The sequence below is a fragment of the Pristiophorus japonicus genome, unplaced genomic scaffold, assembly GCF_044704955.1.
Source record: "Pristiophorus japonicus isolate sPriJap1 unplaced genomic scaffold, sPriJap1.hap1 HAP1_SCAFFOLD_384, whole genome shotgun sequence".
NCBI lineage: Eukaryota > Metazoa > Chordata > Chondrichthyes > Pristiophoridae > Pristiophorus > Pristiophorus japonicus.
Window position 1 is genome coordinate 278,164 of NW_027253696.1, and position 14,181 is coordinate 292,344.

The 14,181-nt window shown below is 49.5% G+C and overlaps 2 protein-coding genes across 7 annotated transcripts in view; both read right to left on the reverse strand.

Moving 5' to 3' along the window:
- The window catches only part of LOC139250519 (6-phosphofructo-2-kinase/fructose-2,6-bisphosphatase 4-like), a 282,039-nt gene that overhangs the window by 234,977 nt on the left and 32,881 nt on the right, over window positions 1-14,181 (reverse strand). For 2 of the 6 annotated variants that reach the window (XM_070872901.1, XM_070872898.1), the window contains exon 2: window positions 5,830-6,016. The exons of the other annotated variants lie outside the window; for them this stretch is intronic. The gene's annotated coding sequence lies outside the window, so the exon portion shown is untranslated. The remainder of the gene's footprint in view (window positions 1-5,829; window positions 6,017-14,181) is intronic. 6 annotated transcript variants of the gene reach the window in all.
- LOC139250516 (actin nucleation-promoting factor WAS-like) overlaps window positions 1-14,181 on the reverse strand; it is a 115,815-nt gene that overhangs the window by 7,653 nt on the left and 93,981 nt on the right. Inside the window, exon 10 of the mRNA XM_070872890.1 lies at window positions 5,348-5,401. Within this exon, the coding sequence (XP_070728991.1) occupies window positions 5,348-5,401 (54 nt within the window). The remainder of the gene's footprint in view (window positions 1-5,347; window positions 5,402-14,181) is intronic.

Genomic DNA, 14,181 nt, shown 5'->3' on the forward strand with positions numbered 1-14,181 from the left:
GAGGGAGGGAGAGGGAGCGAGAGAGGGAGGGAGAGGGAGCGAGAGAGGGAGGGAGAGGGAGCGAGAGAGGGAGGGAGAGGGAGCGAGAGAGGGAGCGAGAGGGAGCGAGAGAGGGAGCGAGAGGGAGCGAGAGAGGGAGGGAGAGGGAGCGAGAGAGGGAGGGAGAGGGAGCGAGAGAGGGAGGGAGAGGGAGCGAGAGAGGGAGGGAGAGGGAGCGAGAGAGGGAGGGAGAGGGAGCGAGAGAGGGAGCGAGAGAGGGAGGGAGAGGGAGCGAGAGAGGGAGGGAGAGGGAGCGAGAGAGGGAGGGAGAGGGAGCGAGAGAGGGAGGGAGAGGGAGCGAGAGAGGGAGGGAGGGAGAGGGAGCGAGAGAGGGAGGGAGACACGACAGTGGGGGCGGGGGGGGGGAAAGAGACAGTGGGAGGGAGATAGTGAGAACATAAGAAATAGGAGCAGGAGTCGTCCATTTGGCCCCTCGAGCCTGCTCCGCCATTCAATAAGATCATGGCTGATCTGATCATGGACTCAGCTCCACTTCCCTGCCAGCTCCCTATAACCCTTTACTCTCTTATTGCTCAAAAATGTATCTATCTCCGCCTTAAATATATTCAATGACCCAGCCTCCACAGCTCTCTGGGGCAGAGAATTCCACAGATTTACAACCCTCTGAGAGAAGAAATTCCTCCTCATCTCAGTTTTAAATGGGCGGCCCCTTATTCTAAGACTATGTCCCCTAGTTTTAATTTCCTCTATGAGTGGAAATATTCTCTCTGCATCCACCTTGTCGAGCCCCCTCATTATCTTATATGTTTCAAAAAGATCACCTCTCATTCTTCTGAACTCCAATGTGTATAGGCCCAACCTACTCAACCTATCCTCATTCGTCAACCTCCTAATTTCCGGAAACAACCTAGTGAACCTTCTCTGAACAGCCTGCAATGCAAGTATATCCTTCGTTAAATACGGAGACCAAAACTGTACGCAGTACTCCCGGTGTGGCCTCACCAATATCCTGTACAGTTGTAGCAGGACTTCTCTGCTTTCTACTCTATCCCCCTTGCAATAAAGGCCAACATTCCATTTGCCTTCTTGATTACTTGCTGTACCTGCATACTAACATTTTGTGTTTCATGCACAAGGACCCCCAGGTCCACTGTACTGCAGAATTTAGCAATTTTTCTACATTTCAATTATAATTTTCTTTTCTATTCTTTCTGCCAAAGTGGATAATCTAACATTTTGCCACATTATACTCCATCCGCCAAACTTTTTGCCCACTCACTTAGCCTGTCTATATCCCTTTGCAAATTTTTTTTGTGTCCTCCTCACATTTGAGGGGGAGAGACAGTGAGTGAGTGAGGGGGAGAGACAGTGAGAGAGTGAGGGGGAGAGCGAGAGTGAGGGGGAGCGAGAGTGAGGGGTGAGGAGCGAGAGTGAGGGGGGAGAGTGACAGTGAGACGGAGACAGTGAGGGAGGGAATGTGAGGGGGAGAGCGACAGTGAGACGGAGACAATGAGGGAGGGACAGTGAGAGGGAGACAGACAGAGACAGAAAGAAACTAACAGAGAAACAAGCATATTAGGATGTAGAAGATTTCATGGCAGTACAGGTATTTAAAGATGACATGGGAATTTCTACTGATATCCAGGCCAACATTTATCTCAACATCTAGGTGCTGTTAGTGGGACCTTGCTGTGTGCAAATTGGCTGCAACATTTGCTTACTTGACACTACATTACAGAAGTACTTCACTGACTGTGAAGCGCTTTGGGACATGCTGAGGATGCTGAAGGCGTTGTATAAATGCAAGTTGATTCTTTTAATGATGGCACCAGCTGCAGAAACAACTGCTGTACAATGGATCACAAATGCATGTAGTATATTCCAGGGATGACTCAGAAACTATTCCTCAAGACACTGTGACCTTTTTCCAAAAATAAGTTGCTTGTTGTTGTTGATGCAAGTAATCAGTTAATGCAGGCGAACACTGGCTCAAACTAATTCCAGAGACCTTTAGTATAATACATCTCATATATATATGTAGCTTCCCTAAAGTCATTCTTTGGAATGAATGTGAAGCTGTGATTAGAGCAGAATTGACTAATTATTAGGGCTGGTGGGAAGACTCAACCCTCAGCCCGAAATCACTGGCTGAGCAAACACTCAGGCTTCACTGCAGTCACACATTAATCCACCTAGTTTATTTTTAGCTACCAACCAGAAATATCATGACATTTAACAACTTACAGATAATCTATCAGGCAATATTAGTACCTAGATGTCAGTCACTTGCTCATAGAATTTCAGCTACCACTGGTACGGACAACACTCTCTTACTCGCATATTTAGAAACCTGCTGCAAGATGGGAGAATGCATCAAAATCACTGAGTCTCCATAACATTGAGAAACTTGAAAAATATGATTGGCCTCCATCAACCACCTTCCTTTGTGCTCGATATGACTCCAGCCAGTGGAGAGTTTTCCCCCTGATTTCCATTGACTTCAGTTTTACTAGAGCTCCTTGATGCCACACTCGGTCAAATGCTGCCTTGATGTCAAGGGCAGTCACTCTCACCATACCTCTGCAATTCAGCCATTTTGTCCATTTTTGGACCAGGTAATGAGGTCTGGAGCCAAGTGGTCCTGGCCGAACCCAAACTGAGCATCGGTGAGCAGGTTATTGGTGAGTAAGTGCCGCTTGAAAGCACTGTCGATGACACCTTCCATCACTTTGCTGATGACTGAGAGTAGACTGATGGGGCGGTAATTGGCTGGATTGGATTTGTCCTGCTTTTTGTGGACAGGACATACCTGGGCAGTTTTCCACATTGTTGGGTAGATGCCAGTGTTGTAGCTGTACTGGAACAGCTTGACTAGAGGCGCGGCTAGTTCAGGAGCACAGGTCTTCAGCACAACAGCCGGGATGTTGTCGGGACCTGTAGCCTTTGCTGTGTCCAGTACATTGTCATTTCTTGATATCATGTGGAGTGAATCAAATTGGAATCTGTGATGGTGAGGACCTCAGGAGAAGACCGAGAAGGATTATCCACACGGTACTTCTGGCTGAAGATGATCACAAATGCTTCAGCCTTGTCTTTTGGACTCGCATGCTGAGCTCTGCCATCATTGAAGATGGGGATGTTTATGGATTTTCCTCCTTCCGTTATCTGCTGAATTGTCCACTGCCAGTCACAACAGCATCAGCTGAGAAAGGGAAGTTGTGCGGCCAGGATTTTAGTTCAAGTGGGGTCAAGGGACAAGATGGGATTGAAGACAATGGGGACATGGGGAGAAACTGGAGAGAATGAGCTTTTAGGGCTTGAGTGGGAATGGGACTGGGGAGGGTTTGGTTTTGTGGGCAAGGGGAAGGAAGAATGTTGGTGATCTAGGAATTCATGGACACCTAGCACTTTTCGTTATCAGTGAGGGATTCAAGAAGGATGAGCCTGGGTGATTCTGGAGTCATGGCTGGATTTAAGCAGTGAAGCCAGTGGAACTTGATGTAGTGAAGGCAGATCTGACAATGAATGGCTGAATCATCCAGCACCACTAGCCACAGCAAATTATGTTTGACACCACTGGCAGTGTCTCTCTAGTAGTACTCTGTACTACAAGAAGCACCAGTGCAGGCTCCTTTATATTGAAGCGTTGAATGAAATATCTGCCTCTCATTGGCAATCAAGTAATGGTCCAGTCCTATGTAGCATATACTACAGCAGCGGTGACCTGACCTATATTCTTTGCTTTTTGTCTTTAAATTCAATATAATGGGGTTACCATTGAGCAGAAACTTAACTGGACCTGCCACACTTTGGCTACAAGAGCAGGTCAGAGGCTGGGTATTCTGCAGCGAGTGTCTCACCTCCCGACTCCCAAAGCCTTTTCCCCATCTACAAGGCACAAGTCAGGTGTGTGATGGAATATTCTCCAGTTGCTGCTCCAACAACACAAGAAGCTCAACACCATCCAGGACAAAGCATCCCGCTTGAGCAGCACCCCATCCTCCACCTTAAACATTCATCCTCTCCCTCACCGGTGCAGTTTGGCTGCAGTCTGCATCATCTAAAAGATGCACTGCAGCACCTCGGCAAGGTTTCTTCAACAGCACCTCCCAAACTTGTGACCTCTACCATCTAGAAAGAAAAGGGCAGCAGGCCTTGGGAACACCATCACCTCCAAGTTCCCCACTATCCTGTCTTGGAAATAAATCACTATTTCTTCATCGTCACTGGGTCACAATCCTGGAACAGCACTTTGGGAGTACATTCACCACACGACTGCAGCGGTTCAAGGCGACAGCTCACCACCACCTTCTCGAGGGCAATTAGGGATGGGCAATAAATGCTAGGCTTGCCAATGATGCTCACATCCAATGAATGAATAAAAAAGACACAAGCTATTGTTATGCACTTGAGTTGATAAACTTTGAGACAGTATCATTTTCTGTGAACGTCCATAATTAAGGTTTTGAGGATTTATTTCTCATAAATTCCATTTAAGTTTTCAATAACTTGTATTTTATCACTCACTATTATCAGTCATCTTTCATTTTTAAAAACCTTGGGTAAAATGGGAGCATCTTACAGTAAACGGCGCAAATCCTTGTGGTAACAAGTGTGAGCCTGGCTCAGTGGAGACACACATGCCTGTGAGTTAGCAGCGTACGACAGAGTTCAAATTCCACCATGGGCCTGAGCAAATAACCTAAGCCAACACTTCATGGTAAATCTGAGGGAATGCTGTATTGTCAAGGAGTTACACCAAGCTGCTGTCTGACTGCTCAGGTCACGATCCAAGCATGACACGATCCAAGAAGTGTGCAGGCCACACTGCCCTCAACTAATGAAACAGTTGGAGAAGTCTCACGTGCAGTTCAGTATATATTAAAGATCTGATACCCTTGCAGCAAACAGCTGTCACATCTGGCTACATAACAGTTATTGTACTTCAAAGTAATTCAATGTAAAATGAAAATTAAAGATTTGCATTTATATAGCACCTTTCATGACCTCAGGCTGTCCCAAAGCGCTTTACAGCCATTGAAGTACTTCCGAAGTGTAGTCACCGTTATAAAGTAAGAAAATGCTACAGCCAATTGGTCCCACAAACAGTAAGGAGACAAATGACCAGATAATCTGTTTTAGTGAAGTTGGCTGAGTGATAAATATTGGCCCCAGGACACCAGAGAGAACTCCCTTGCTTGTCTTCCAATAGGTCTCGGAAAGACGGCAACTCTGACAGTGCAGCACTCCCTCAGTACTGCACCAGAGTGTCAGCCTGGATTATGTGTTCCAGTCTCTGGAGTGGGCCCTCAACGCATGACCTTCTGACTCAGAAGTACTGACCTACTGAGCCACGGCGGACACGTTGTGTTTAAAGTATCTTGAGAAGTTCCTGAGGGAAATAATAAGGCTTTATATAAATGCAACTCTGTCAACCTTTACAGGCTAACCCTGAAAATGAGAGGAGACAGATCTGCCTGCTCTCAGCTCACAGACAATAATCGCCCTCAACTATCTTTTGGAAAGCTAAATTTAGCTCCCAAAAGATCACAGCACAAATACCAAAACATGTCTCTGCTTTGCAAACATTTCCAATACTCCCCCTCCCCCTCGGCTCCTACTGTTCCTCAGATCAGAAACCCGGAGATCAACTGCAGTCCCTGTCAACACACAATGTCGGATTTGCAACTGACTTGGTAAGACACATCTAAACAACTACTTTTAAAAACCTAGAAGCAGTAAATCATTAAACGGTCATTTTTCTCCCTTGTTTGAGCAGTGGTGAAACTAGCAATGAAACAAAGTTGTTCGACCGTGCCTTGTACTTACAGAGTGACGTTCAGCACAACGGCTCTGTCCTCCCGTTAACAGAGGCTGCACAACATTATTGGAACTCATGTCCCTGAGCAGGGAAAGGCTGGATTATTCCCAGACTTGACATTAAATCTCCTTTGGCTATTCTCGATTTTAAATTTAGCCCACTGCCACTGTCAGAATGCAGAGTTCACTTGTAGTTCTGTAATCAGAAGGTGAGAGACTACTAGTTTATCCCATCTATCAGGGGAGGGTCATGGAATGAAAAATTACAAAAATAGGTCCAGTCTATTTATTTATAGTTTATAAATAATTAACTATTGAGGAGGGTAAAACAGTATCAAAGGCTAATAAAAACAGAGAATGCTAGAAATCTCAGCGGGTCAGGCAGCATCTGTGGAGAGAAAAACAGAGTTAACGGTTCAGGTTGACGACCCTTCATCAGAACTGCCGAATGTTCAAAAAGAGCATATTCTTAAACACTGAAAGGGGGAGGGGAGGAAAGAACAAAAGGGAAGGTCTGTGATAGGGTGGTAGGCAGGCGAGATTAGAGACACAAAGGGATGATGGGCCAAATTGAAATGGTAATGCCAGAAGTTAGAAAAAGGTTAATCTGGATAGGGTGTGAATGGCACAGTAATGACCAGCTGCCATTATAGACAAAGAAAAAAAAGGAAGAAAAAAATACATAAAATGGTGGTTGGGGGTGGGGGGGGGGGGAAAGGGAGCCAAAGATGGACAGAGGTTCTGCTCTGAAATTGTTGAACTCAATGTTGAGTCCAGAAGGTTGTAAAGTGCCTAAACGAAAGATGAGGTGCTGTTCCTCGAGCTTGCGTTGAGCTTCATTGGAACAGCCGAGGACGGAAATATCAGAATGGGAATGGAGTGGAGAATTAAAGTGACAGGCGGCCGGAAGCTCAGGACTGAACGGAGGTGTTCAGCAAAGCGGTCACCCAATCTACGCTTGCTGTCCCCAATGTAGAGACCATGGGCCCAAGTTTCGAGCCGCGCCTAAAACGGCGCTGTCCCGACCTGGATGCCCGTTTTTCGCGCCACAAAGTGCGCCTAAAAAAACCCTCCGTATTCTCCACCTCCCTGCAGGTCCTCTGGCCCTCGGCGCGGCGCAGCAGGAGCTGTAGGGGGGCGGAGCCAGGTCCCTGCACTGAAAACAGTGCCGGGACCTCTGCACATGCGCGCTACAGTGGGCACGCAATTGCAATAGCTCCAGGCGCCCGAAACTGTGTGGGAGGGGCCCGAAGCACGCAGCCCCTAGCCCTGGCCGAATGGCCTCACTGGGGCTGCGTGAATAAGGCTCCTCCCACGGCCAGCTCCTGTTTCCTCCCGAATCCCGCTCCTGCTTTCCCCCCCGCCCGGACCGGACCGGACCTGCCTGTCGCTGCCGCTCCTGCTCCCCCGCCCCCCCCACCCCCCGACCCAACCCGACCGTCGCTGCCGCTCCTGCTTCCCCCCCCCACCCACCGAACCGGACCCGACCGTCGCTGCCGCTCCTGCTTCCCCCGCCCCCCCCCCCCACCGAACCGGACCCGACCGTCGCTGCCGCTCCTGCTTCCCCCGCCCCCCCCCCCACCGAACCGGACCCGACCGTCGCTGCCGCTCCTGCTCCCCCCCCCCACCCACCGAACCGGACCCGACCGTCGCTGCCGCTCCTGCTTCCCCCGCCCCCCCCCCCCCACCGAACCGGACCCGACCGTCGCTGCCGCTCCTGCTTCCCCCGCCCCCCCCCCCCCACCGAACCGGACCCGACCGTCGCTGCCGCTCCTGCTCCCCCCCCCCACCCACCGAACCGGACCCGACCGTCGCTGCCGCTCCTGCTTCCCCCGCCCCCCCCCCACCGAACCGGACCCGACCGTCGCTGCCGCTCCTGCTCCCCCCCCCCAGCCACCGAACCGGACCCGACCGTCGCTGCCGCTCCTGCTCCCCCCCCCCCCACCCCCCGACCCGACCCGACCGTCGCTGCCGCTCCTGCTTCCCCCCCCCAGCCACCGAACCGGACCCGACCGTCGCTGCCGCTCCTGCTCCCCCCCCCCCCACCCCCCGACCCGACCCGACCGTCGCTGCCGCTCCTGCTCCCCCCCCCCCCACCCCCCGACCCGACCGTCGCTGCCGCTCCTGCTCCCCCCCCCCCCACCCCCCGACCCGACCCGACCGTCGCTGCCGCTCCTGCTCCCCCCCCCCAGCCACCGAACCCGACCCGACCGTCGCTGCCGCTCCTGCTCCCCCCCCCCCACCCCCCGACCCGACCCGACCGTCGCTGCCGCTCCTCCCCCCCCCCCCCAGCCACCGAACCGGACCCGACCGTCGCTGCCGCTCCTGCTCCCCCCCCCCCACCCCCCGACCCGACCCGACCGTCGCTGCCGCTCCTGCTCCCCCCCCCCAGCCACCGAACCGGACCCGACCGTCGCTGTCGCTCCTGCTTCCCCCGCCCCCCACCCCCCGACCCGACCCGACCGTCGCTGCCGCTCCTGCTCCCCCCCCCCAGCCACCGAACCCGACCCGACCGTCGCTGCCGCTCCTGCTTCCCCCGCCCCCCACCCCCCGACCCGACCCGACCGTCGCTGCCGCTCCTGCTTCCCCCGCCCCCCCCCCACCCACCGAACCGGACCCGACTCGACCCGTCTGCGTCTGCCGCTCCCACCCAACTCTACTCCCGCCCCCGGACTGGATCCGACCTGACCTCCCCCTCCCCCTTCCCCTCCCCGATTGATCTCTCTCCCTCTCTCTCTGCCCCTGCCGACCCGAACCGAACCGACCCGACCCAACGCCCCCTGCCCGAAATCTCGGGCCCGGCCCGTTCAGCCTTCGGTCCCAACGGCAAACCGCTTCCTAAAGGCCTGCCTGAAGAACTTTCACACAGGTAGGAACATGGTTTATTTAATCTTTTCTTTGCTTATAAATTTTTTATTCAGGTTGGATTTATTTGTATAATATTTGTATAAGTATAACTAAGGATTTATTATAGAATTTAATGACTTCCCTTCCCCATCCCCCCTCATTCCCTACGCCTAATTTGTAACCTGCGCCTGATTTTTTAATGTGTAGAACAAGTTTTTTCAGTTCTACAAAAATCTTCACTTGCTCCATTCTAAGTTAGTTTGGAGTACTTTTTCACTGTGGAAACTTTGAAATCAGGCGTCAGTGGCCGGACACGCCCCCTTTTGAAGAAAAAATTCTGTTCCAAAGTGGAACTGTTCTAACTGACTAGAACTGCAGAAAAAAAAATGTGGAGAATTGTGATTTCTAAGATAGTCCGTTCTCCACCAGTTGCTCCTAAAAATCAGGCGCAAATCATGTGGAAACTTGGGCCCCATATCCTGAGCAACGAATACAGTATACTAAATACAGTGTACTCTGACGACACCACCTTTCGCACTAGTGCCTCTGACATGTCTTCCTTTTTCCTCAACCGAGGATTCCCCTCAACATGGCCTTCGACTGTGTCTGTTCTATTTCCCGCACAACTGCTCTCATCCCTTCCCCTCCCCCTCAGAACCACGACAGGGTTCCCCTTATCCTCACCTTTCACCCCACCAGCCTCCACATTCAATGGATCATCCTCCGCCATCTCCAGCGTGATCCGACCACCAATCACATCTCCTCCTCCCCTCACCACTCAGCATTCCAAAGGGACCGCTCCCTCCATGACACCCTGGTCCATTCCACAGTCACCCCCTCCCCTTCCCACGCAAGCGCAGGAGATGCAACACTTGTCCTTTTTCCTCCTCCCTTCCTACTATCCAGGGCCCCAAATATTCCTTTCAGGTGAAACAACGATTTACTTGTACTTCTTTCAATTTAGTATACTGTCTTCGCTGCTCACGATGTGGTCTCCTCTACATTGCAGAGACCAAGCGTAGATTGGGTGACCGCTTTGCTGAACACCTCCGTTCAGTCCATAAGTATGACCCTGAGCTTCCAGTCGCCTGTCACTTTAATTCTCCCACTCTGATATCTCCATCCTCGGCCTCTTACACTGTTCCAAAGAAGCGCAACGCAAGCTCAAGGAACAGCACCTCATCTTTTGTTTAGGCACTTTACATCCTTCTGGACTCAACATCAAGTTCAACAATTTCAGAGCATAACCTCTGGCCTTCCTTAGCTCCCTTTCCTTCGCCCCCCGCCCCCCCTCCCCCACAGCACCCCACATCTTATGTTTTTTTTCTTCTTTTCGTCTATAATGGCAGCTGGTCATTACTACACCATTCACACCCTATCCAGTTTAACCTTTTTCTAACTTGTGCCATTACCATTTCAATTCGGCCCATCATCCCTTTTGTCTCTCTAATCTCTCCTGCCTTCCACACGATCATAGACTTTCCCTTTTGTTCTTCTTCCCCTCCCCCTTTTAGTGCTTAAGAATATGCTCTTTTCGAACATTCGGTAGTTTTGACGAAGGGTCGTTGACCCGAAACTTTAACTCGATTTTTCTCTCCACAGATGCTGCTTGACCTGCTGAGATTTCCAGCATTTTATTTCAGATTCCAGCATCCACAGTATTTTGCTCTTTGTATTAGTATCAATGGTTTTGATAACGTGAGATTAACACCTAATCTGACCATAAAGGAACACTATAAGAACATAAGAAATAGGAGGAGTATGCCATTTGGCTCCTCGAGCCTGTTCCACCATTTAATAAGATCATGGCTGAGTTAATCCTAGCCTCAGCTCCACTTCCCTGCCTGCTCCACATAACCCTTTACTCCCTTATCGCTCAAAAATCTGTCTATCTCCACTTTAAATATATTCAATGACCCAGCCTCCACAGTTCTCGGGGACAGAGAATTCCATAGATTTACAACCCTTTGAGAGAAGAAATTCTTCCTCATCTCAGAGGCAGACAAAAAGCAGGAAACTATAGACCAGTTAGTCTAACATCTGTGGCTGGGAAAATGTTGGAGCCATTATTAAAGAAGTAGTAGCAGGACATTGGAAAAGCAAAATTCGGTCAGGCAGAGTCAGCATGGATTTATGAAGGGGAAGTCATGTTTAACAAATTTGCTGGAATTCTTTGAGGATGTAACGAACAGGGTGGATAAAGGGGAACCAGTGGATGTGATGTATTTGGATTTCCAGAAGGCATTTGACAAGGTGCCACATAAAAGGTTACTGCACAAGATAAAAGTTCACAGGGTTGGGGGTAATATATTAGCATGGATAGAGGATTGGCTAACTAACAGAGAACAGAGAGTCGGGATAAATGGTTCATTCTCTGGTTGGCCGCAACCGAGACTCCAGGATAGTATGTTGCCTCCCTGGTGCAAGGGTCAAGGATGTCTCTGAGCGGGTGCAGGACATTCTAAAAAAGGAAGGAGAACAGCCAGTTGTCGTGGTGCACATTGGTACCAACGACATAGGTAAAAAAAAAAGGGATGAGGTCCTACGAAACGAATTTAAGGAGCTCGGAGCTAAATTAAAAAGTAGGACCTCAAAAGTAGTAATCTCGGGATTGCTACCAGTGCCACGTGCTAGTCAGAGTAGGAATCGCAGGATAGCGCAGATGAATACATGGCTTGAGCAGTGGTGCAGCAGGGAGGGATTCAAATTCCTGGGGGATTGGAACCGGTTCTGGGGGAGATGGGACCAGTACAAAGCGGACCTGGGCAGGACCGGAACCAATGTCCGAGGGGGAGTGTTTGCTAGTGCTGTTGGGGAGGAATTAAACTAATATGGCAGGGGGATGGGAATCAATGCAGAGAGACAGAGGGAAACAAAAAGGAGACAAAAGCAAAAGACAGAAAGGAGATGAGGAAAAGTGGAGGGCAGAGAAACCCAAGACAAAAAACAAAAAGGGCCACTGTACAGCAAAATTCTAAAAGGAAAAAGGGTGTTAAAAAAACAAGCCTGAAGGCTTTGTGTCTTAATGCAAGGAGTATCCGTAATAAGTTGGATGAATTAACTGTGCAAATAGATATTAACAAATATGATGTGATTGGGATTACGGAGACGTGGCTCCAGGATGATCAGGGCTGGGAACTCAACATCCAGGGGTATTCAACATTCAGGAAGGATAGAATGAAAGGAAAAGGAGGTGGGGTAGCATTGCTGGTTAAAGAAGAGATTAATGCAATAGTTAGAATAGACATTAGCTTGGATGATGTGGAATCTATATGGGTAGAACTGCAGAACACCAAAGGGCAAAAAACGTTAGTGGGAGTTGTGTACAGACCTCCAAACAGTCGTAGTAATGTTGGGGAGGGGATCAAACAGGAAATTAGGGGTGCATGCAATAAAGGTTATAGCAGTTATAATGGGTGACTTTAATATGCACATAGATTGGGCTAACCAAACTGGAAGCAATATGGTGGAGGAGGATTTCCTGGAGTGCATAAGGGATGGTTTTCTAGACCAATATGTCGAGGAACCAACTAGAGGGGAGGCCATCTTAGACTGGGTGTTGTGTAATGAGAGAGGATTAATTAGCAATACCATTGTGCGAGGCCCCTTGGGGAAGAGTGACCATAATATGGTGGAATTCTGCATTAGGATGGAGAATGAAACAGTTAACATAGAAACATAGAAAATAGGTGCAGGAGCAGGCCATTGAGCCCTTCTAGCCTGCACCGCCATTCAATGAGTTCATGGCTGAACATGAAACTTCAGTACCCACTTCCTGCTTTCACGCCATACCCCTTGATCCCCCGAGTAGTAAGGACTTCATCTAACTCCCTTTTGAATAGGCCTCAACTACTTCCTGTGGTAGAGAATTCCACAGGTTCACCACTCTCTGGGTGAAGAAGTTTCTCCTTATCGCGGTCCTAAATGGCTTATCCCTTATCCTTAGACTGTGACCCCTGGTTCTGGACTTCCCCAACATTGGGAACATTCTTCCTGCATCCAACCTGTCCAAACCCGTCAGAATTTTAAACGTTTCTATGAGGTCCCCTCTCACTCTTCTGAACTCCAGTGAATACAAGCCCAGTTGATCCAGTCTTTCTTGATAGGTCAGTCCCACCATCCCGGGAATCAGTCTGGTGAATCTTCGCTGCCCTCCCTCAATAGCAAGAATGTCCTTCCTCAAGTTAGGAGACCAAAACTGTACACAATACTCCAGGTGTGGCCTCACCAAGGCCCTGTACAACTGTAGCAACACCTCCCTGCCCCTGTACTCAAATCCCCTCGCTATGAAGGCCAACATGTCATTTGCTTTCTTAACCGCCTGCTGTACCTGCATGCCAACCTTCAATGACTGATGTACCATGACACCCAGGTCTCGTTGCACCTTCCTTTTTCCTAATCTGTCACCATTCAGATAATAGTCTGTCTCTCTGTTTTTACCACCAAAGTGGATAACCTCACATTTATCCACATTATACTTCATCTGCCACGCATTTGCCCACTCACCTAACCTATCCAAGTCACTCTGTAGCCTCATAGCATCCTCCTCGCAGCTCACACTGCCACCCAACTTAGTGTCATCCGCAAATTTGGAGATACTACATTTAATCCCCTCGTCTAAATCATTAATGTACAATGTAAACAGCTGGGGCCCCAGCACAGAACCCTGCGGTACCCCACTAGTCACTGCCTGCCATTCCGAAAAGTACCCATTTACTCCTACTCTTTGCTTCCTGTCTGACAACCAGTTCTCAATCCACGTCAGCACACTACCCCCAATCCCATGTGCTTTAACTTTGCACATTAATCTCCTGTGTGGGACCTTGTCGAAAGCCTTCTGAAAGTCCAAATATACCACATCAACTGGTACTCCTTTGTCCACTTTATTGGAAACATCCTCAAAAAATTCCAGAAGATTTGTCAAGCATGATCTCCCCTTCACAAATCCATGCTGACTTGGACCTATCATGTCACCATTTTCCAAATGCGCTGCTATGACATCCTTAATAATTGATTCCATCATTTTACCCACTACTGAGGTCAGGCTGACCAGTCTATAATTCCCTGCTTTCTCTCTCCCTCCTTTTTTAAAAAGTGGGGTTACATTGGCTACCCTCCACTCGATAGGAACTGATCCAGAGTCAATGGAATGTTGGAAAATGACTGTCAATGCATCCGCTATTTCCAAGGCCACCTCCTTAAGTACTCTGGGATGCAGTCCATCAGGCCCTGGGGATTTATCGGCCTTCAATCCCATCAATTTCCCCAACACAATTTCCCGACTGATAAAGATTTCCCTCAGTTCCTCCTCCTTAATAGACCCTCTGACCACTTTTATATCCGGAAGGTTGTTTGTGTCCTCCTTAGTGAATACTGAACCAAAGTACTTGTTCAATTGGTCTGCCATTTCTTTGTTCCCCGTTATGACTTCCCCTGATTCTGACTGCAGGGGACCTACGTTTGTCTTCACCAACCTTTTTCTCTTTACATACCTATAGAAACTTTTGCAATCCG